At 39.0% G+C, this 24,874-nt stretch overlaps 1 protein-coding gene across 2 annotated transcripts in view; it reads left to right on the plus strand.

The window, feature by feature from the left end:
- Window positions 1-24,874, plus strand: part of SLC13A1 (solute carrier family 13 member 1) — a 109,922-nt gene that overhangs the window by 47,239 nt on the left and 37,809 nt on the right. For both annotated transcript variants that reach the window (XM_020909473.2, XM_070466353.1), the window contains exons 7-10: window positions 2,222-2,379; window positions 16,437-16,556; window positions 21,361-21,459; window positions 21,846-21,947. In XM_020909473.2, the coding sequence (XP_020765132.1) occupies window positions 2,222-2,379; window positions 16,437-16,556; window positions 21,361-21,459; window positions 21,846-21,947 (479 nt within the window). The remainder of the gene's footprint in view (window positions 1-2,221; window positions 2,380-16,436; window positions 16,557-21,360; window positions 21,460-21,845; window positions 21,948-24,874) is intronic.

Here is a 24,874-nt window from a genome sequence, read left to right on the forward strand (position 1 = left end):
TCTTCTATTGCGAAGCACAGGCTCGAGGGCACCGAGCTTCAGTAGTTGCAGCACATGGGCTCCATAGTTGGGGTTCCCAGGCTCTAGAGCACAGGCTCAATAGTTGTGGCCAGTGGGCTGAGTTGCCCCGCAGCATGTGGGATCATCCTGGATCAGGGATTGAACTCCAGTCTCCTCCATCGGTGGGCAATTCCTTACCACTGAGCCAGCAGGGAAGCCCAGTTTTAAGGACAGATCAGGGAGAATGAACAGGCAAGGGAGACAGAGGACCAGGCAGAGATGGAGAAGAAAAACCAGAAGGCTGAACTATCACAGAGCCCAGAGGAGAGTTCTCCAGAGAGAGAAGGAGTCATCAATTCTTTTAGGTGCTGCTGAGAAGTTTCCAGGGGCTTTCCAGGTGGCGCTAGTAGTAAAGAACCCGCCTGCCAATGCAGGAGATGTAAGAGACACAGGTTCGATCCCTGGGTCTGGAAGATCCCCCGGAGAAGAAAATGGCAACCCATTCCAGTATTCTTGCCTGGAGAATCCCATGAGCAGAGGGGCTTCGTGGGCTACAGTCCACGGTGTCGCAGTCAGACATGACCGAAGCGACTTAGCGTGAATGCACAGGAGAAGTCTACAAACCTGACACTGAACAATAGCTACTGAGTTTAGTAATATGGAGGTTATAAAAAATCATAGCAAGTGCACATTGAGTTGACTGAAGAGAAAGAAGCTAGATTAGAAAGGTTAAAGAAATGGAGTAGGTGAATACAGGCAATTCTTTTGTGTAGTTTGACAGTGAAAATGGACTTTTGTAATTAAATAGAAGATTCCTCATTCCAGCTAATGAAATGAGGTTGCTTTTTTTTTTTTTTTTTTGCTAAACTTGACTGAAAAACTCTTGACTAAATGAAGTGACCCAAAAAGTTATAGATTCTATTCCAGATTTCATTTTAAGGATAGCAACAATCAGACCAAGAGAGTGGGTTAAATGGGCCACAGTTGAGAGAAGGAATGAAGTTGCTTTCGTCTTGCACCTTAAGAAGTTCTATCCTTAAAAAAAAAAAATTAGAAATAGTGATTTTTTTTCAGATGGAGCCACTGGAAGATGTAGTATTGCCCAGGAAATAGAGCACAAGGTGCTCTGAGGAAGAGCAGATTGAAGGTCTCTGGAAATGAGACTTTTTTTTGTTTTTAATCTGTAAGGCTGGGATCTCTGAGGGGTCTTCATAAAGATGGTCCAGTTATCCAGATGCTTGACAGGATTTGCAGGATGGAGGAGTGTTGTGGCCCAGATGAGAAGGTCATATTAATTGATAGCAGTGGGTGATTGGGAGATCAGAACATCCTATTCAAAAGAATGGGCAGGGAAAGAGATAGCCAAATGACATGAGCTTAAAGAAAAATTGATTTATTCTCATGTCAGTAGCGGATTAATGTTCTGGAAGAGGGTGGGGAACAAGGAGGACACTGACTCCATCTCTCAATGCTAAAGTATAAGGGGTTGAAAACATTCCATTTCAGAAGTGGTATCCTCTGGAGAGGAACAGGTAAGGTGCCAAAGTAGAGAAACACTCCAAAAAGAGATTTAGGAATTCAGTGACCATGTACCACCAGTTCAGAGGGAAAACCCTGGAAAGATTTGGGAGAGCTGGTGAGAAGGGAGGAAAGTAAGTAAGAGCTGGTTCAAGAATAAGAAAGAAGGATAAGTGAGTGAAACTATGTAAAGGTATCTCAGTGGTTACGTATTTTTTATTGTTAACATTTCTGTTGATGGAAAGATAAATGCTGTATTATTGGACTGCTCTGACAAAATACCATGGACTGGGTGACTTAAACAACAGGAATTTGTTTCTCCCAATTCTAGAACCTGAAAATCCAAGATCAAGGAACCAGCAGGATTAGTGTCTGATGAGAGCTGTCTCCTTAGGTTGCAGACAGCAGCCTTCTCTCTGTGGTCTCACATGGCAGAAAGAAAGAGAGAGAAATCAAGCTCTCTGGTGTCTCCTCTTGTAAGAACACTAATCCAATCAGGCCAGGGCCCCACCATCATCATCTCCTCTAACTCCATTACTTTCCAAAGTCCCAGTCTCCAAATACCTTCATATTGGGGGTGAGGGCTTCAACATATGAATTTGGGGGTGGGATGGACATAAATATTCAGTCCATAACAAATGCTGTGACTGCTTCTTATGACCACAAATGAGCTCTTCTCATGGTACTTTTTATTGTTGAACAGAATTCAGGCACAAATTCTGGAAACAAATATCGAACAAAGAAGGACCACATGATGTGTAAACTTATGTGCTTATGCATTGCTTATTCTTCTACCATTGGTGGACTGACAACAATCACTGGTACCTCTACCAACTTGATCTTCGCTGAGCATTTCAATACGTAAGTAGAAGGAGTGGGTTGATGATTTGATAAATGAACAGCACACAAATTATGAGAATTATTCTTACCTGTTTCAAGGAATCCAGAGAGAGAGAGCTATATTAAGTTAATCCTCCTTTGTTCCCCATCAGGACTGCTGTAGGCCTAGAAACCTCCCTTCTGCTCCTTCCCATAGAGTTAGATATGTAGGACATAGTGAACTAACAGGTATCTGTAGATTTCAAGGTCAGCTTGGATAAAATAACTCCTGGGTAACCACTCTCACCAAACACGTGCATGGGTTTTCAGTTGCTCAGTCATGTCCACCTCACGACCCCATGGACTGTAGCCCAGCGGGCTCCTGTCTCCATTGGATTTATCAGGCAACAATATGGAGTGGTTTGCCATTTCCTCCTCCAGGGGATTTTCCCAACCCAGGGATCAAGCCCACCTCTCCTGTGTCTCCAGACACAGAAGACACTTTTTATTATAAATAATATTGCAAATGGTAGTTACCTAAAGTGAAAGGGGTTGTTTATATGGGACAATTTGTGTAGAGTTTGTCAATTGACATTTAAACTTAAATGATGAGTAGTAAACAGAATTTCTCATTACAGAAGATTTGGTGTTTGGATTGAAAAATATTTGAAAAACTGGGAAATTACAAAAAATAGCAGTAATAAAGTATTCTAAGGACAGATATATGAATCTGAATATGAGTGGTGTGATCTTACTTCAGCACAGAAAATTGGAAATCTTGGACACAGGATACTTGAGTTAAAAAATCCACTTTTTAGTCACAATAATAAGTAGTTCTTCCAAGACTTAATTTTCTCATATCTAAAATAGTTACAGTTCATATGAATATTATAAGAATTAAATGAAGTAAACTATGTAAAAATACTTGGTACTATGTAAGAATTATTGAAACGATAGTTTGAAAGTCCACAGTGTTTTATGAGAGTTCAATCTGATTCTACACCCAAGGTATAATTTCAAGAACTAAGGACAGATAATAGTCAGAGTTTTTGGAAGCTGGGCAGTGTTGACAATGCCCTGGAACAAGATTTAAGTCCTTTTCAAAGAAAAATTCAGGGGAAACCACACTCTAGGTAGCAGAGTCACAAACTCTGTGAACTTTCTGAATTATTTGCAAGATGTTCCAAGAAATTCAAGATTAAAAAAATGTCACCCTCCATTCTGGAAAGAATGAGAACTTATGTACACAAAGAACCCTAACAAAGCAGTGTAGGGAGAATACAGACCACTGTGTGCATTTACTATTTCTATGAGTATACATCCATCATGTGTACTCCGATGGCTGACTTAGAAAAGAACCTTAGAAAGACATTTGCCTTATAAGTGAGAGACTTCTGAAATTCCCAGTGCCAGAAAGGATTTATTCAATGCATCTTCTAATTTAAGGCAGGATGAAAGCTAGACTTCTATCCTTTCTCATGAATCCCCCAAAGAAAGAGATTCTACATCTCAGTCCTGTCTGGAAACCTTTTTCTAAAATTTAGACCAAATTATCTTTTGGTTTTTTTTGGTTTGTTTTTTTTACTTTGTTGGTGTTAGAGAACTGCTGGTTCCCATCATTCCTGTGAAATTACTTGATGTCGTCAAAATAACCATACTGAGTTTGCCCTTGGTCTTCGTGTTCTTATCCAATGCATCAACAAAATTTTCTTTCTTTTATTTAACTGTTCCCTGGACTCTTTGAATGCATTCATCCATTTTTCAATGACAGATTGAGAGCATTGTAGCACTTGGAGCAAAATGTTTCAGTAACTATTTTCCCTAATTGTCTAATCTTGTAATTCTCCTAATCATGAGAATTTGGCCAAAACATTCTTTTTAGAAAATGCATAAAATATAATTAGAAATTTAGTGATTTTTTTTCCTTCAAGTTCTCTTTAGCATTAAGAGTTATGTGAAAACTGGAAAACTCAAAATATCCCTTCTTGATAGAAAATATTGAAAGAGAAGGGGCAAAACAACCTTATGTATAATTGAGGGCAGATGTATGAATCTGAATATAAGTCAGTGCTGTGATATTCCTTCAGTGCAGAAAATGGGGAAACTGGGATACAGTCAGGGCACTTGAGTTAAAAATTCTACTTTTCAGTCACTTACCTTGTGAATTTGAACAATAAAAAGTAAATAGCTTTAAACGTATATAGCAATTTGTATAATAAAAAGTAAATAGTAAATAAACAGACTAAGTATTTAATGAATGTTTTCTTAAATATTGACCCTAAAAATACAAGAGTAATCCAAAGCAACATTGGAATGAAATGCATTCAATTTCACTGGGAAAAGTTTCAGAAACTTAAAACTACATGAAGTAAAAAAAAGGTTTATGTCCTATGTTCAGATGTTTGGAGCCAGAGAGAAACATCCTTTATTTCCAAAGCCACTACAATAATCTCACCTTTTCTCCTGACACTTCCTGCCATCTTTTTGAGCAATACCAATGATCATTTTGTACAAGTTCATTTTGGGTCTTGACAAACTCTGAAGGGTACGTTAGCCCAAGAGTCAATGATTTCCTGCCTTTGACACTTAGAAAAAGGAGCTGTCTTACAAGTAATCTAAGAGAGGAAGCAACTGGATAATGCATTTCAAAGCTTTATCTATCTAACTGTTTATCTATTTACTTAAATATAAAATATGTTTTATGCATGTACTCTTTTGTTTTCTTCTTTACATATGGAAAATAAGAACGATAAATTCTGAGAAAATGAAATTTTATCTTGTGCAAATAAAAACAGATCTTCATTCACTCAGTCAATCAACAAACATTTGTTAAGAATTGACAATGTGCAAGGCATGGTTTTGAACTCTTTTGTGTTCTCTGAACACAAAAAATAAAACCTACCAGAAAGAAGATTCTAGCTCATTGCATAGGCAAAACATACACATACAGAAACCATTAACAATTTTAAAACAGAATAGCTTTTGTTTTTTGACATACAGAGAAGGAGGTAAAGTGACAAATGAGAAGGATTGAGCCCTTGCCAGATGAATTGCACATATTATAGTGCACATGAACCCTTACATTCTTGTTGTGGAAGTAGTACACAGTGGTGATTAGCTCTGAGATTCAAATGTCTATATTCAAATACCAGCTCTTGGACAAATTACTTAATGTCTTTAAGCCTGTCATTTTACCAGAAAAAAAAATAAGGATAATAATATCTCTCTCTTTCTTTCATAGTTTCAAGTTTTACATAAAACAAATACCACTTAGAACAGTGCATATCATAAAGCATATGCTGCATAAGTGTTGGCTACTATTAGTAGAGTTGAAAATTTTGCTATTTAGCTTGGCAGTTTGCAGATGGGCTTAATAAAGGACTGAAATGGTAGGGATGTAACAGATGCAGAAGATATTAAGAAGAGATGGCAAGAATATACAGAAGAACTGTACAAAAAAGATCTTCATGACCAAGATAATCACAATGGTGTGATCACTCACCTAGAGCCAGACATCCTGGAATGTGAAGTCAAGTGGGCCTTAGGAAGCATCACTACAAACAAAGCTAGTGGAGGTGATGGAATTCCAGTGGAGCTATTTCAAATCCTAAAAGATGATGCTGTAAAAGTGCTGCACTTAACATGCCAGCAAATTTGGAAAACTCAGCAGTGGCCACAGGACTGGAAAAGGTCAGTTTTCATTCCAATCCCAAAGAAAGGCAATGCCAAAGAATGCTCAAACTACTGCACACTTGCACTCATCTCACACGCTAGTAAAGTATTTCTTAAAATTCTCCAAGTCATGTTTCAGCAATATGTAAATTGTGAATGTCCAGATGTTCAAGCTGCATTCAGAAAAGGCAGAGGAACCAGAGATCAAATTGCCAACATTGAAAAAGCAAGAGAGTTCCAGAAAAACATCTATTTCTGCTTTACTGACTATGCCAAAGTCTTTGACTGTGTGGATCACAATAAACTGTGGAAAATTCTTCAAGAGATGGGAATACCAGACCACCTGACCTGCCTCTTGAGAAACCTGTATGCAGGTCAGGAAGCAACAGTTAGAACTGGACATGAGACAACAGACTGGTTCCAAACAGGAAAAGGAGTACGTCAAGGCTGTATATTGTCACCCTGCTTATTTAACTTATATGCAGAGTACATCATGAGAAACGCAGGGCTGGAAGAAGCACAAGCTGGAATCAAGATTGCCAGGAGAAATATCAATAACCTCAGATATGCAGATGACACCACCCTTATGGCAGAAAGTGAAGAGGAGCTAAAGAGTCTCTTGATAAAAGTGAAAGAGGAGCGTGAAAAAGTTGGCTTAAAGCTCAACATTCAGAAAACTAAGATCATGGCATCTGGTCCCATCACTTCATGGTGAATAGATGGGGAAACAGTGGAAACAATGTCAGACTTTATTTTGGGGGGCTCCAAAATCACCGCAGATGGTGATTGCAGCCATGAAATTAAAAGACGCTTACTCCTTGGAAGCAAAGTTATGACCAACCTAGATAGCATATTAAAAAGCAGAGACATTACTTTGTCAACAAAGGTCCATCTAGTCAAGGCTGTGGTTTTCCCAGTGGTCATGTATGGATGTGATAGTTGGACTATAAAGAAAGCTGAGCACCAAAGGATTGATGCTTCTGAACTGTGGTGTTGGAGAAGACTCTTGAGAGTCCCTTGGACTGCAAGGAGATCCAACAAGTCCATCCTAAAGGAGATCAGTCCTGGGTGTTCATTGGAAGGACTGATGTTGAAGCTGAAACTCCATTACTTTGGCCACCTGATGCAAAGAGCTGCTCACTTGAAAAGACCCTAATGTTGGGAACGATTGAGGGCAGGAGGATAAGAGGACAACAGAGGATGAGATGGTTGGATGGCATCACCAACTCAATGGACATGGGTTTGGGTGGACTCCGGGAGTTGGTGATGGACAAGGTGGCCTGATGTGCTGTGGTTCATGGGTCGCAATGAGTCGGACACGACTGAGCGACTGAACTGAACTGAACTTGCAGACCAAATCAAGATCAGTCATACCCCAAAGTCTGTTTTCCTAAAATATTACCTCCCTAGAAACTTTTGAACATGTGTCTTTAAAGAGGACTCTAGTTGTGTGCAGTACCTCTAATCACTAGAGAAAATTTGTCTGCATAACCTGGCTCAATCTTAAACAAGGTAAACAGTAAACACGATGCTTATGGAGAAAATGAATGCAAATAATCCATAAAATCAAAGTACATAAATTCTATAATCAGTTTTTCCTGGAAGTAGTAGAATAGCCTGTGCATGTCTGCACAGTGAGAAGAGCCGTGTGCAGATGGATTGGCATTCTAAGAGTCTGGGGACAGGAGACCAACCAGGAGTCTATGACCAGCTTGTTGACAAATGATAAGAGGCACGACCAGGTGAGTCATGAAGTGATGGGTGGATTTAGACTCAGGGCATCGTACAGTCAGAAGGTGGTGAGTAACTAGGCCTGAGGATTTATAAGGGTAAGGAAGGGTTAAGGCAACTCTAGGAAATTTTGACACTAGGGCTATATGTCAATAGATGGTGATTTCATGAAGTTCTAGAGAAGACTAGGCACATTCATTAGAGAAATAAATAAATTTTATTTTGGATATAGTGAAGTGACCTGCTCAGAATCTATCCATAAGGAGATTTTCAGCAGGCATTTACAAATTCATTGTTTCAATTAGTTATAAACTTGGGACTATATATATGTACGTGTGTGCTGAGTTGCTCAGTTGCATCTGACTCTTTGTGCCACTTTGGACTGTAGCCTTCCAGGCTACTCTGTCATGGGATTTTTCAAGCAAGAATACTGGAGTGGGTTGCCATTTCCTTCTCCAGGGAAGCTTTCAGACCCAGGGATGGAGCCTCCATCTCTTGTGTCTCCAGCATTGCAGGCAGATTCTTTACCCACTGAGCCTTTGGGGAAGATATATATACATACATAGAAATTAAAATCTTGAGTGTAGCAAGGGAAATATAGGGAGAAAAAAGATAAGAGAATTGAAACATGGAAAGATTCTTAGGAAATACTGGTAAAAAGGAAGATGAGAAAAGTTAATCAAGGTAGGTGGAGAACCAGGAGCATGTGGGATTTTGACAAATGGAGGGGAAGACCATTTTCCAAGCAGAGAATGAGTCAGGAGCACACAATGTGGTGGAAGGGGCAGGTAAGATGATGGCTGAAAAGAGGCTTTTGGTTTTTTATCAGTGAGCTCCAGGAGGGCAGATGCAGGGGAACAATGGGGACTGGGGCAGAATTCAGACTAAAGAGAATGAAGGAGTGAGGACATAGTGAGAGAACAAGGCAGCCAGTTTAAATGACTGTTTCAAGTTTAACAAAGAAAAGAAAAAATAAAGAAAGCAAAAAAGAACGAGCATGGTATAACCAGAGGCAGAGTGTTCCTTTAGAATAAGGGAGGAATCAGTTTGGTTTTACACTCAGGCAAAGGAGACAGTAAAAACAGCTATGTGAGGTTTGGGGGAAAAGAAAGAGAGAGAGAGAAAAATTATTAATTGGCTAACAGTCAGGTGAAGGTGGACTGGGATAGAAACGAGAGTAGAAATGTCAGTCTTGGAAAAGAAAGATGTGTGCTCCTGAGTGCCCATGAGAGGGGACAGGTGAAGACAGAGATATTTCAGATCACGTATATACACACCCTTGTTTCACAGATGAGGAAACCAAGGCTCCAAGAGTTTAAATGATGATCACCAGTCAGTGGAGGCACTGGGAGGTGAAGGCAGGTGGCCTAAATCCTGGTACCCTTTTTGCTCTGCGGCTTCATTGCCTCTCCCACCATCTGGGAGGGGGCCATGTTGGCAAAATTTTTAAAAATCAAGTTTGCTGCCAGTGACAAGTGAAGACTGCATTGGTATTTGCGTTCCAGTATTGCACTTTCTTTTTATAAAAGATAAACATGCACACATAAGAATTATTTGAAAGAGTTGCAATGCTGAAAACAAGGCTATTTTGACTGAACCATCCCTTTGTTGTTCTGTGTGCCAAGTTGTGTCTGTTGTGTCTGACTCTTTGTGATCCCATGGACTGTAGCCCACCAGGCTCTTCTGTCCATGGGATTCTCCAGGCAAAAATACTGGAGTGGGTTGCCATGCTCTCCTCCAGGGTATCTTCCCAATCCAGGGATCGAACCCAGGTCTCCCGCATTGCAGGCAGATTCTTTACCGACTGAGGAACCAGGGAAGCCCTTGTCATCATAAGTTAATATATAGCCTAGTAGGTGGTTTTCAGAACAATACTAATAAGACTGAGCCAGTTATCTAACTCAACCACAAGGTATGAAATTTCTTGCATTCTTAATCTTTGAATCTAGTACCTGTGGCACCTAGATTCTGACTCCCTTGTGATTAATTCACCATTAGTTTTTGACTCATCTTGGAATAAGGCATTATGGAACTATTCTTTGTTTTCTGTACCTACTGTTACAATCTTACAGATTCTTTGGATTTTTATTGGCTCCTCATTAAAGAAATCCTGCTTGCTCGATGTTCTCCACCTGACCCTTCTGCTCCACTGATGCACTCTTCCAGTCATCATCCAATCTCCTCCTTTCCTAACACCATTGTTAATAAATATCACCCTGTAATTAACCCATTTCTTCCTACTCTGGTTCTTTAAAGACCTCCAACTCTGCCTGCTTTTCTCTACTTGTGTGGATGCTGTATGATTTGAAACCCTGTTCAATTACTCCAAAACTTACATTCCATTCCCATCTCTTCTTATCAAAGCTATATTCACATTTCTATAACTTTGTCTTATCCACACACATCCATAACCACCACACCTGATTCAAAGCTTGTGAAAGGTTTCATGAATTATTGCATTATAATAATTATTGAATTATTATCTTCTTCTTTTAGCCCCCAAGAAGCACAGGTAGGTGATCAATAAACGTTGGTTAAGATGAACTGAACCAAGACATGAATGAAATGCTGATTGTTCCTGGGAATCATCTAAGTAACTGAATAATCTTTTGATATTAAAATAAAGTTATTAAGGGAAATATTATTAGGGGCAATTATTGCTTTCATAACAGAGGAATTTTGCTGCATCGATATCACTTAACAAATACACCAGCTATTAGTTAAACACAAAAAGCCAATCTATCATATTAAGAATAGAAGATTATCACAAGTAAAATTTCACAGCTTGCTGATTATCAAAGTATATTATTCAGCTTGTGGGTGTCAGCTGTGAAATGTGTGGGTATACAAAGCAGCTTGGAAGGAAGTTGAATTACCAATGATTAGCACAGTCACTGTTGCTAATTATATGTTAAATAATAACTATTGTTGCTTCACAAACCAAGAAAAGTGTTTATAGGCGCTCTAAATTCAAAGCCCACCTCCCTAACCTCTCTGCTTAGCTAATTACAGAAGAAGGTAAACCAGCGACCTAGCAATAGCCTCTTTCAAAGCTCACCATGATTTTCTCCTGCAGAAAGGCTTAATATGTGTTTCTAAGAAAGGATTTCTCTGGCAAATAGTACAGAAGAAATTTGGATATTGCAAAGTTTAGACTTAGACGTTGGTTCAGATTCAACCTTGCCATATATTAGCTTAACTTCTACAAATGTAAGTTTCTTCCATCTGTAAAATGGAGGCAAAACTATTTAACATTATTATGAAGATGAAATGGCAGACTGCATACATGGCTCCTAGCAGAGGGCCTGGCAGGTAGGAAATCGTCAATAGCTCCAGCCATTGTCATTGCTACTGCTTCAACTTTTGCTCTTCCTGTTAGAAATCTAAGTCTGGTTCGTGAGTAAAAAGTTTAATTGATATTTGAAAAGAAACCTCTGGAAGTACATAAATGCAAATCTGAAAAGTGGCTTTGACTCAGAAATAATCAAAATAATCATTAATCAAAAGGACTATAATCAGTGTGGATATCAGCTGATCTTGCCCTTAGTGGCCAATATCTGTTTCAAGGCAATAAATATCCACAATCACACACATTCTTTTGAGATCAGTGCTGTGTCTTTAATTAGCATTATTTGTGATTTTGTATTTGGACTTAAGAACTGCATCTATAGCACTGTCTTCCTAAACTTCAACACTGACACATTTGTGTCCTTCAGGTCAAAGCATGTCTCTCCTATGCCGTCATTCCTGTGGGATTCTAAAATGTCCTTAAAACATCAAGTCTGTACCCTAGTTTATGGATATTTTGAAATATATATGGAATCTTCTCTTTTCACCTGGGGGGACATTGAGGACACTGGCCTTTAAAGAAGAGGGGTTGTGTTTTCAACAGTGCTCCTGAGTTTAAATACCCAGCTTGACTATACACTCTGTGACCTTGAACAATCCACTTAACCTTCTGAAACTTTGCGTTTTCTGTGTAAAATAAAAATATAATACATGCCTGCAGGAATTTTGTTAGAATTAAACGTGCTTAACTCATTCCTGCCCCTCTGCCTGACCTCTAAGACTTAAGGAGCCCCGGGTGTATTTCCTTTCCCACTCATCTCCACTGATTCCTGAAATTGACACACCCATTTCCATGGTTTCTAAAGCTACCTGTATGTGGGTAACCATCACTTTCACACCTCTAACTGCTCTCTCAATTCCAGACCCGTCTATCTGACTGCCTATCCCCCACAGCGAAGCTGGAGGTCACCTCACAGGAACACCCTCGGCGGCATTCCGATCCGCCAGGCTGCTCTCCCTCAGATTCCTGTCAGTGAATAGCGCCTTTTCCTACACTGGATGCCAAATCTTTGTGAAATCCACTGCCTTCCCTTCATCTATGCTGCTACCAATCTAAACGAAGCTAAATTCTACTCATCTCCCTACTCCTCTGCAAACCGGCCTTGGGCTGCTAACAGATTCTGTGTGTATGTCTCCTACTGCTATGTTGCTGCTAAGTCACTTCAGTCGTGTCCGACTCTGTGCGACCCCGTCCCTGGGATTCTCCAGGCAAGAACACTGGAGTGGGTCGCCATTTTCTTCTCCAATGCATAAAAGTGGAAAGTGAAAGTGAAGTTGCTCAGTTATGTCTAACTCATCGTGACCCCATGGACTGCAGCCCACCAGGCTCCTCCATCCATGGAATTTTCCAGGCAAGAGGACTGGAGTGGGTGCCATTGCCTTCTCCAAAGATTACCATAAACTTAGCAACTTAAAACAGCAGGAATTTATGACCTCATCACTTCTGTAGGTCAGGCATCTAGGCACGGTTTAGCCAGGTCCTTTGCTTAGCTGAAGTCAGGGTGCCAACGGGGTCTGCGATGTCCACAGAAGCTCAGAGTCCTAGTCCAGGGTCATCCAGGTTGTTGACGGAATTCAATTCATTGTGTTTGAGTTACTGAGGTGCCCGTGTTATTGCAGTCTGTTGGCATAAGGTCACTCTCAGCAACTAGAGGATACCTCAGGATCCTTGCTAGATGCCCCCCTTCCTTTGGCATCTGGAAGCCAGCAGGAACAACTCTCTTTTAAGGGTTCCCTTGAGTAAGTCAGGCCCTCCCAAGATAATCTCTCTTTTGATTAACTCAGAGTCAGTCCACTGATGGGAACCTCTGCAAATTCTCTTCACTCTACCCATTAAAGAACTTAGCCTCAGGAATAAAATCTCACCGTCTTTACAAGTTCTGTCCACACAGAAGGGGAAAAGAATATACTGAGTATGTATACCAGGGGCAGGATTCTTGGGGGTCATCATGGAGCTCTGCCTACTACACTTGGCTTTCACTCTTGTTACTATCCATCTTGACAATCCACCTAGCTAACATGATTTATGAAATTCATAAATTTACATAGACTTTAAATTAGATCATGCCACTAGCTTACTTACTATGTTTCTATTACTCTTAATTGCATTAGTGAAAATGAAAGTGTTAGTGAAAGTGTCTGACTCGTTGCACCCCTATGGACTCCTCTGTCCATGGATTTCTCCAGGCACGCATACTGGAGTGGGTTGTCATTCCCTTCTCCAAGGTATCTTCCCGACCCAGAGATTGAACTTGGACTTCCTGCATTGCAGGAAGATTCTTTACCATCTGAGCCACCAGGGAAGACCAATTGCCTTAGTATTAAAATCCAAATTCTTTCTGATGGCCTACATGGCTATATATGAACTGACCCCCGGTGGCTACTCCTTGGACTTTATTTCATGTGACTGTGAACTTAGCTCACCACACACAGCCACAGTGGTCTTCTGTCTAATCCTCAAACATCCTAAAATCATTCCTACCCCAGGGCCTTTGCACTTGATATTTCCTCTGTCTGGAATACTATTTCCCAATTATTTACATGACTGGCTCCTTCTTGCCATTTAGATCTCATCTCAAATTTCATTTTCCTTGGTCATACTATGTAAAATTTCTCCCTCCACCTAATCTCTTTTTGTCACACTATTCTGTTTTATTTTCCTATTCATTACATGCTTACCTGTTTTTCTGCCTGTGTTCTTCATTTAATGTAAACTGTGAGAGCCTGAACTGTGTCCATCTAATTCACAGCTATATCTCCAATAGCTGCAAGAGTACCCAGCACACGATAGACACAAAACATAGTGTCAGGTGAAAGAAAAGGATTCCATCAGAATTAAACGTAGTTAGCATGGTTTATGATAGAGGAAATCTCTATTTGCTTTAGGCAGATACTTGCAGTCCCTTCATTTACGGACTAGACATGCATGCATACTCAGTCATGCAGTCATGTTCAACTCTTGTTACCCTACAGACTAGAGCCCTCCAGGCTCCTCTGTCCATGGGATTTCCCAGCAAAATTACAGGAGTGGGTTGCCATTTCATCCTCTAGGGGAATCTTCCTAACCCAGGGATTGAATCCGCATCTCCTGTATCTCCTGCATTAACAGGCAGATTCCTTACCTCTGAGCCATCAGGGAAGCCCGTTATGGAATATGAAGGAAGTGGGAAAAGAACCACCACTGTGAAGCTAATCCCTTCTAGGCTGCCACTCATTCCATTTTCATTCAAAATATTTATACCTCATAGTGTTTACTTTCTTACTACTGAGCAAAAAAACGAAGAAAAAAGAAAAAAAAAATCCCAGAGTTTAGCTTTTTTAAACTTTCATTTTTCTAAATGGCCTATCCCTCCAGGCAAAAATTCTGAAAAGCCCCACTTCCCTCAAATCTCACAGAACTTTCTGCAATGGATGGGGAGAACAATGCAGCCTAATTTCCAAGTATGAGCTACAGATGGTGAAAAATGAAACTGGGTTTGGGGCATTGTTTTGAGCCTAATCCATGCAGCATTTCTCATTGTCTTTAGGCTGAACAAAATAACACAGGCCACTGACCTGTAATCCAAATCTAATAAATTGATGGAAGACAAGCTTAAGCCTTTTCTCACTTATTTTCCAACTGAAAACACTGTTTTTTCTAAGCAGACAATTCTCTATAGAGCCTCATAGAGTTGGTAAAGCATTTTGTTTTACATTCATCAATTTTATGTATTCTTCATCATTTTTTACTTATCCTTTGCCACTTTCAAATGGCACAACTGAGCTTCCCAGGTGACTCAGTGGTAAAGAATCCACCTGCCAAAACAGGAGACTCAGGAGACGTGGGTTCAATCCCTGGGTGAAGAAGATCCCCGAGAGTAGGAAATGGCCACTCACTCTAGTATTCTTGCCTGAGAAATCCTACGGACCGAGGAACCTGGCAGGCTCCAGTCCATGGGGTCGCTAAGAGGTGGACATGACTTAATGACTAAACAACAGCAGTTACAATGGCGTAACTATATAAGCTAATCATAGGATCTCTTCAAGGTAGATAAAATCATCTTCAAGTTGCCAGTGCTAATTCTAGGACCCAGGGAGATCATCTCATAGAAATTGCAGACAACAAGAGAAATCTGCAGTTTTGAAACCTCAATTTTTTTTTTAAACAGCCTTTGCATTTCTTAGGAACCAGGCTAAAATAGCAGTGTTCTAAAATAAATAAATTTGGCTTATGTTGATGTGTATAGCATGAAACATCTCATTTATTTACATGATCTTTTTTAAGTGGCAAAATACAAAGTGTGATCTAAGTAGAAAAAAATACTGAAAATCTAGCATTTCTATTACATTCTATTTTGTGATTTCAAACATAATAAAAATATGTGAATGGTGTTTTCTTTATTAATTCTGTATTATTTTCTGTACTTTTATCATTTCTGACTCTGTGTTACTGCTTCAAGAAGAAAAATTAAAGATAACTATTTCTCAGATTTCCTTTTCCCCACAGTCATAAAATAGATAACTATATGAGAATTTAGACTACATTTCAAAACAATGAATGTGAGGTTACCAAAGAAACTGTGTTTGTACCTGATGTTTTTTGTTGCTACTGTTTTATTATGTGAGCTAGAAAGCTGAAAAATAATGAAGAGAGTTAATGGAAAAGTTGGTATTTTTCACAGGGCTTTTAATTATTTTTATCTGGTCCTGATTTATTCCATTTGAGCCCCAAAGTGCTGTCTAATTCTAGGAAGAAAAGTCTAGAATATGTCTGATAAGATGGTTGCAGTTGCTTTGGGGCAGAAGATATAAGAGGGGAAAACAGCTTTGAGGGACAGTGTGGGTCAGATCAGAGTCCCTTCAGAGTCTGGGTTGTCAGCACCCAAGGTGAAATGGTAATGGACACATGCTGTTCTCTTAAGTCAATGTTCACCTGTTCCCAGATCTGCTTGTTTGTCTTTCTTCACTCATGTACTGATGATTTGAATACAAATAATAAAACACACACACCCATGTATACCCATTTCTTGTGCAATTCCATGAGTATCAGGCACTGTGCTAGGTTCTCTGGTAAACACTTTCTTAAAGATGTAATAAAGGGAGCAAAAGTCATAACGTATCTGCTCTCGTTTTTGTGAGAAGCATGAATAACCATGCAGGGACAGAATCAAGAGATGAAAAGCAAAGCTAACTCCTGTATTTGTAGGGAATACCACCACCACCCCCCCACACACACACACACATACACACACATTTCTTCTTTCCTGGCTGCTACCCTAGGAAAGACTGGAAGTGCTGCTTCTCATAGACTGTCAGAAACGATTCCACTTGTACTCCTCCCGTGAACGCTTTTCTGTATTCTCACACAGGCGCTATCCTGACTGCCGTTGCATCAACTTTGGATCTTGGTTTATAATGTCCTTCCCGGCTGCCATTATTATTCTCCTCTTGTCTTGGATCTGGCTTCAGTGGCTTTTCCTAGGATTCAAGTGAGTACATATTACATGTTAATCAAATCTTTATTTATCGGTGTCTGGGTTCCATGTTCTCAGCCCGTCATCCAGGGCTTTTACACCTATTTCATGCATGCCGCATTTCTGTGTTTCTCTTTCCCACAAAACTGATACGTATGAACACATGCATTATGGATACTCTAGAATATCATCTATGGAAGAGAGTTTGTAGACAGAAACTCTGTCTTGGTCTCCTCTGATCCTAAACCATTAAGATTAATAAGCCAGAAGGACATATGAAGCTCATTATGGTGAGGACTTAGCCTACCTGTTAAAGCAGAATTTTAAGAAATTTTGCTCTTATCTTTGGTTTAATGTGTGGATTTCCTCAAGCTATCAAGTAACTTTAAACTGTAGCATTCGGAGCTTCCTGTTTCATCCTAACATTGTACTAACATTGACATGCCCTTGAAAAACTAAAACAAAAATCTGAGAGCATGCTCCGTGGAAAGAACATTGGATTGAGAATCAGGAGACCAGGGACAAAGTTGTGGCTTCTCACCAGACAGATGAGAGATCTTTGCAAGTCTTGACCCCTTCTCAGTCTCAATATCATCAACTAAGTCAGTAGAATTTAACCGGAAGATCGGCAAGCTCACTTGCAACACTATAATTCTAATATGGATGGGTCCTAGTTGAATATAGAGAAGTCAAAGTAAGAAACACTGATCAATCAAGAGCCAGAGAATTTGCAGATGTTACCTTAACTGTGACTGAAATTAGTGGTTCATAAGTACCAATGAGTTACATGACTCAAATGCCTGGCAGCATTTAAGATTATGCAGGATTCTACAGCAATATCTAAAATGCTGTTTCAGAGAGTCAACACATGTAATAATACCCATAAAGAAAGGGGGAAAGGACTGTTTATCAAACCTTCAGGAATTTTTTCATGGAAAAATAAACCAATTCAACTTCTTCTTTTTTTTTTTTTTGGCCACCCTGAGAGGCATTTCCGCAACCAGGGATGGAACCCACATCCCCTTCAGTGGACGTGCAGAATCTTAACCTGGACCTCCAGGGAAGTCACTCAACTTTATAAGGTTTTCTTTAAATAATTTCAAGGACTTATGAATGAAACAGCATGTTATTCACTGCAGGGGAGTCTGAAGTCAGCTTTCTGTACTTCCTCTGAATAGCCAAACTCTCCTGTGGAGTCGTGTTCCATACCCGTGCCCACATTTCCCGAGCTTCGTCATGTAACGACTCATTCTTCCCTCTCCATTCCTCTTCCTGGTTTTTCTCCAGAACTGCCAGTTTTGTTAGTAGTGGGGAGAAAGTACTGATGGTTTTTTGAACAATCTATTTGTCCAGATTGCGGGAGCAGTGTGAGGCCGCGCTCCCGCTGGAGCCAATGTGTGGAATGTCACTGCCTACAGCAGGTGGGCATCAGAGGGAAGAGGCCAGCTGCATACTAAATGCCCCTTCCTGGAAATCCAAGCCTTTGGGGGTCTATTCAATTGCGCAGGTAACAACACAGGATGCAGAGGACTCGACTCCCAAACCAAAGGAGAAATCATCTGGTCTCAGACCCACAGCTGTTTCGTTCTTTTTTTGCTACATATAATGACTTTATAAAATATGTAGGCGACCTTATCATCATTTTGAAGTGGCCCACCACTTAAAAAGGAGACATTAAGAAGATAATGGGCAGAGGCACTGAAATGTGTTTCTCCGGGAGGAAAAACATCCTGTGAAGTGCATATATTAGCCAAATCCATAAATCATGATCAGTGGCATGTTGAAACAGTCCCCTTGCTGTCCAGTGTTGGTTACACATGGCGCAGATTTATGCTTCAGCTAATTTTTCAGTGTCCTTTTCAGTCTGCCAGAGACCTCCACAGGTCTGGAAATCACCTCCAGAGGTTTTAGATCAACAAACAGAAAAGATCAGCCCCTCCCCTGGCAGGCCACCAGACATTCTGATGAGCACATTGGGTGTTAACACAGTTAACTCACCCATTATAAATGACCCCAACCTATTTGGGAAGTGAAGCTCATCTGTCAGTGCCACGGGATTTATTTCAATGGAGAGGCTGATGCATTGTCATATGCTTCATCAGTTCCATTGCGAAGGCATTAACCTTCATTTGTAGCAAAGACGCTTTGGATTTTGACTTAACTATTGATCGTCCCCAAGCAAAGTGACAAAGTACACAGGCAGTCTACTGGGTAGAAAACAGTTTCTAAGGAGACTCATCTTTTCTTTAACTCTACTTTTTTTTTTAAATTCTATTGATGGCTCTCAAGGTGGTCAACAGATTAGTTTCTTTTAATGGTAGAATTTATTTTCTGACAAGAGGAAAAATTTCAAGACTGGCATTAGTCAGTCATTTAGTGGAGGCTATAAAAATTAAATATATTACTTTTTTGATCTTAAATGCAACAATAGTCATCTAATCATGTTCACTGGGTGGGGGGGTACATGTGGGTGATAATGAGTATGTAGGATGGATGACTTAAGAATTGAGGAATTTCTGCCCCTACAAAGGTAATAACAGTCCAAACATATCTGAGTAACAGAACTGCATAAAAATAAATATAACGTCTCTTCATGTGATAACTGCCCTCCTACCACAGTCCTCATCTCATCTACTCTTTCATAAATAGCCATGTTTACCCTCAGCAATTTTACAGAATAATATGTCCTTGCTTCCTTTCTTTTTTAAAAAACTGCTTTATTGAAGTATGCTTGATATACAAAAAAACTGTAGCTACTAAATGTATACAAAACTTGCTGTGTTTGGAGATAGGCATACACCCATGAACCCATCATCATTATCAATGCCATAAACATCCATCACACCCAAAAGTTTCTCCCTACCCCTTTTGCTTTATCCCCCCTCCTTTGGTAATAAAAATTCTTCATGTAAGATCAAGCTTCATAGCAAAATTTTAAGCATATAAGGCCTTATTGTTCATCATAGTCTCTATTTGTACAGAGATATCCAGAGCCTGGAGGAGGGCATGGCAACCCACTCCAGTATTCTTGCCTGGAGAATCCCATAGACAGAAGAACTTGGAGGGCTATGGTCCATAGGGTTGCAAAGAGTTGGATACTACTGAAGCAACTTAGCACAGAGGCATCCAGAGCTTACTTATTCTACATAACTGAAACTTTGTACCCTTTAGCCAATATTTCCTCATTTTCCTCTTATCCTAACCCTTGGAATACACCATTTTATGCTCTACTTCTATGTGTTTAACTATTTTAGATTCCACATATAAGGAAAGTCATGCAATATTTGCTTTTCTGTGTCTGACATTTCATTTAGCATAATGTTTTCCAGGTCCATCCATATTGTAGCATGTATCGGTGCTTCATTCCTTTTCATAGCTAAATAATATTCCACTATATCTGTGTGGAATAGTTTTTATTCTTTTTTCTTATCCGTTTGTCCATCCAAGGACATTTGAGTTGTTTCCATATCTCAGCTGTTGTGAATAATGCTGCAATGAACACATGAATGCAGATATTTCTTAAAAATGTAAATGTCAGTTTCCCTTTGGATATTTACCCAGAAATGCTTTCCATACCAACATATAACACAATCTAACTGAACTACTCATACATTCCAAAAGATAATCCACAAGAATCTGGCCAGTTTTCCATTTGTTTCTTCCTCTGGAGGGATATTTTAAAATCAAGATTTAGAGCAACATTTCACAAAATGCTGTTTAAGGTCTTGAAGACCCTGGACTTCAGGATAGAAGAATTAGTCACAGGAGAAAGCAGTCACTAAAAGTAAGCAGCTAAAAGAAATAGAGACTGGCAGTTACTGTTAGAAGTAAATTAGAAGATGATCTGGTTGATGCCATTAGGACATAAGGAGTAAAGAAATGCAAAGGAAAATGTAATAAAATTGGTTTTACTTCTGAAAAGAGACCTAGTTTGGACTCTGTTCATGATCAGTGTATGTGACTTGTGTGCCTAAAGTATAACTGGAGTTTAGCATATTGTGTGAAAATGGATGGACCTAACAACCATCTCGTAAGCCTGACAAAGCTAGAGTTAATGAGTCAAGTGTTTACTGTATATGCCAGTGTTTAGAATTACTGCCCCCCCAAAAAAAATACATGCTACAGCCCCCCACTGTTTAATAATTCTCACTAGTGAGATGAAAATTTTGTATGAAAATTAACAATAACACTTAAGAAATATATTAAAATATTTAACCAGTCCGGTATGTAATAAAGTATTAAATTAGAGATGAGTGGCACATAGGAAAATTCCAGTGATGCCAAAGCACTTGGAAAAGGAAGAGCTTAGCAGATGATGTCATGGAAGGTATGGAATAACAGTTAGGCATCAAAAATTAAGCAAACCAGGAAAAAACAGAAAAGAGAGGGGAGGAAATTCAGAGCAAGAGGCAGAGGTATAGGCAAAAAGCACAGGTTTTTGTTATTAGTGGGGAGCTTTATATTTTCTGACACTTTCACACACATATATTCTATAAAGGGAAAATTCTTTGCTTAACAAGCTTAATTATTGTTTTTAAATTAATTAATTTATTTTAATTGGAGGATAATGACCGTACAATATTGTGGTGGTTTTTGCCATACATCAGCATGAATCAGCCATAGGTGTCCATGTGCACCCCCAATCCTGAATCCTCTTCCCACCTCCCTCCCCACCATATCCCTCTAGATTGTCCCAGAGCGTTGGCTTTGGGTAGCCTGCTTCAGGCAGCAAACTGGCACTGGTCATCTGTTTTACATATGGTAATATATATATGTTTCAATGCTACTCTCTCAAATAATTCCACACTCTTCTTTTTAGCTTTAAGGAGATGTTCCAATGTGGCAAACCCCCAACAGCCAAACAAAAAGCCTGTGCTGCATTTATTAAACAAGAATATCAAAAACTTGGACCAATAAGGTAAGATACGGATGTACGTAGACACAAACACACCGAGGGATGCAGCTTATACTGCAAGTATTTGTTAAAAGACAAATATGTGCATAATTGTCTATTGTGCATTTATTACACTTGATAAGGGCCCCAAGTGTTCTAACCTTTATAAATATAACTCCACATGATAAAATACAGACCATGTCTAACTAAAATTTACCAGGTAGAAGGACAAGAAGCTGAAAGGCCCACGGAGGAGTAAAGCCCCCTTAGAAGTTAGAACTGCAGATTCTCTTAAATATTTGATACATCCGGTTTTTATAGTGTTTGCGTTCTCCCTGACAACAGTTCAGGGAGCTTCTACAAATGTCCCGACTGAGAAAATAAATGAAAGGACTGGAATTTTCCCACAGATATCAAGAAATTGTGACCTTAGTCCTCTTCATTGTAATGGCCCTGCTGTGGTTCAGCCGAGATCCTGGATTTGTCTCTGGTTGGTCTGCGCTTTTTTCAGAGTAAGCATTACGTGTTATATTTGTCACCTCCTGTTTTATACTCTGCTTTTCTCCTAAGTGGTTCCTATGACTCTGAAAGACTGTATGAGATTTGCTTTTCTTCCTTTCCATTGAAAAGATTTTTAAAATTATAATCTTTTCAGGAAAAAAAACAGTGATAAAGAATGAAATTTAGGGTAAGGCAATAAGCCCAGGAACCAAACTGCCCTGTAACTAAAGATAAGGCTTCTTCAGACAAGACTATTTTCTTCCTTACAAAATTAGAAGGATGATTTGCAGGAAAGCCATGTTTTAAGACGGTCAGGAGCACGGACCTTGGAGTCGCACTGCTTCGGTTCTATTCTTGGCTCTTCCACTTGCTTTGGGCAAGTCACTTACCTCTCAGTTTCTCCATCTGTAAGCCGGGGCTAATAATAGCGCTTAGCATAGAGCTGTATTCTTCCCACAAGAAGTGCAATAAGTGTCTATTATATGCACTGAATACCACTCAGTGCCTCTTAATAACCTGATATGAGTTCATATTCTGTGATTTTTGCCAACCTGTTTTTATTTCTATGAAGGGTTATTTATTTAGTTCAGATTTTGTCTTTTCCTCTGTTGATGTCCATTTTTGTATTATTTTCCTATAAATCTATCCCTGCCCCTATTTTATAAATAAGGAGTTCCTGAATAAGCAAGAAGACTGACTTTACAAGCTACTGTTAGAAGCTGGGTCAGAGTTAAGTTTATCTGTCAGTGATTTATATCCCAGCAGACACTGCTGAGTCATGTGAAGTGAGGGGGAAGATTGTAGAATAATTTGCTAAGTTAAGGACCATCCTACATGTCCATATAAATACCTTGGTTTGAGATTCACATTTCTAAATCTGTCTTTCACTGAAGTCCTGTGTAGCCTAAATTCAGCAGATCTCTGATTTGAACTTCCTATCTCAACATCCCCCCACAAAAATCCATGTAGTGGGGATAGAAACTAAAAACGTTTGAGTCAAATCTATTCTGCCCACACGGATTGAAGAAATTCTTACATCAGAGCCTTCTGGTTACATAGGTATTGCCAGCACTTTTTAAGAGCCGCCAAGTGTGCTTGCCAATTCCTGGTGAGCACACAAGTGCACCAGTGCAGCGTGACGCATGTTTTCAAGGATCGGCTGCAGCTTCATAGGCTTTTTCTTTCCATTAGGGTGAAAACTTTTCATTTCAAGAAGTCTAAACAAAAGGCAATATCCAATCACTTAGAGCAAGCTGTTCATAGCAAACTGTTGTTTAATAGTTTGATTAAACTTTTTGGTTTTGTAATAAGACTTAGACCAACAGAAAAATAATTCTTCCCCCTTTCAAAAATGCCACTCCCATCATTCTAGGTGGGGAGAGTCCTAAACACCAATGTGTAAAAACCAAATGAAATCAGACAACGGCTAATAAAAACCAGGCAGAAACCCCAATAGGAAATTCAATATAATCAGTTTTTAATTCTCCTTATGGGAAGAAAATGTAACTCAGATGTTTTGTCTGTAGCAGGAAAACAAAGTGTATTTGCTTTGATGAGGCACCCATGTTGTCTCAAATTCTGAGAGAAGACAATAAGAAAAGAAAAAAAGCTTTGAAAGAGGAAGAAATTTGCATACATACATCTAATTGGCAATTATGTTTTTAAATTGCCAGAGCAAATAAAATTTACCTAAGCTTAATATTTTGTAATATTGAGACAACCTTAGTTCATAATAAACTAAATATAAACTGATAATAGCTTAAAAAGTCTTTTAAAGAGCAGTTATTTCTGTATTTATGGTTTGATTTTATATGAAGTATATATACTCTAGAATATATTTGTAATGTAGACATTTTAGACATTTAGAGTTTCCAAAGCTAGCATGATAAATCAAGATTTATTGCTACCACCTCATGTTTTCATTCCATCTGTTTGAACCTGGAAAGATTTCAATATGTCTTTTCATATAAAACAAAATCAGATTACATGATGCCTGACCTAATTTGGCAAAAATCCAACAAAAATTATAACTGAAATATAAGAAATAAGGAACTATAAAATAATAAATATTGGTTACATTTTTTAAATAAATTATACCAAGGCAGCATTTCACTCCACAATGAAAGAAAATCTATATTTAGGGGGAAAGACTGCTTTATAAAATTGTCAGACTGAATAAAATAATGGATTTCTTTGATTATCTAGATTGTTCAAGTAAATTATAGGAATAAAGAGCCTCTTTACTATGTGTGCACTGCTGAGTTGCAAGGTAGTAGAATAATCTTAGGGTACACACTCTGCTTTTCAGACTCAAAGATTCACTAATCAATATGCTGACTTTTAAAACTGGTTTTTAATTATTTCTTCCTGTTTCATTCATATCTGGTCTCCAGGTACTTCTTAACTGTTGGGGATTTTGGAAACCTGTCTTACTTGCAGGAATGGCCTGGTATTTCTAAGACCCCATCTGTTCCTGAATAACTCTTAATTTGTATAGTGATCATCTATGAGCATCTCAAAGCCATTCTGATAATTAATATTCTTGATTGAGTTTCATAGGGTACAAAGTTTCAAATGAGTCAGTTTCATTGTTATGATATCGCCAGGGCCTATAAACACAGAAGCAGATGTTCTATCTTAGAAAAACAGATCAATTCCTTTTCACAATTTACAGAAGAGTTTTAAAAGACTCTGTAAACATCCATGCCTTACCACAATTCAATAGTAGCCTTTTATAGACAATTATGTAGGACTTGGCCTATTGTTTCAACCTCAATGCTTTGTCAATATGATTAAAAGAAATAATCCAGAGAAGAAATTATTTACCAGATCTGTCAGCTTTACCTGAAAGGGAACTTTTGGCCTAGCATATCAGCATGTGTAAACCTGATTTTTAAAAATAAGGAGACCTGTGGAAATAATGGGGATGTGGTCTGAG

The sequence above is a fragment of the Odocoileus virginianus genome, chromosome 1, assembly GCF_023699985.2.
Source record: "Odocoileus virginianus isolate 20LAN1187 ecotype Illinois chromosome 1, Ovbor_1.2, whole genome shotgun sequence".
Classification (NCBI taxonomy): domain Eukaryota; kingdom Metazoa; phylum Chordata; class Mammalia; order Artiodactyla; family Cervidae; genus Odocoileus; species Odocoileus virginianus.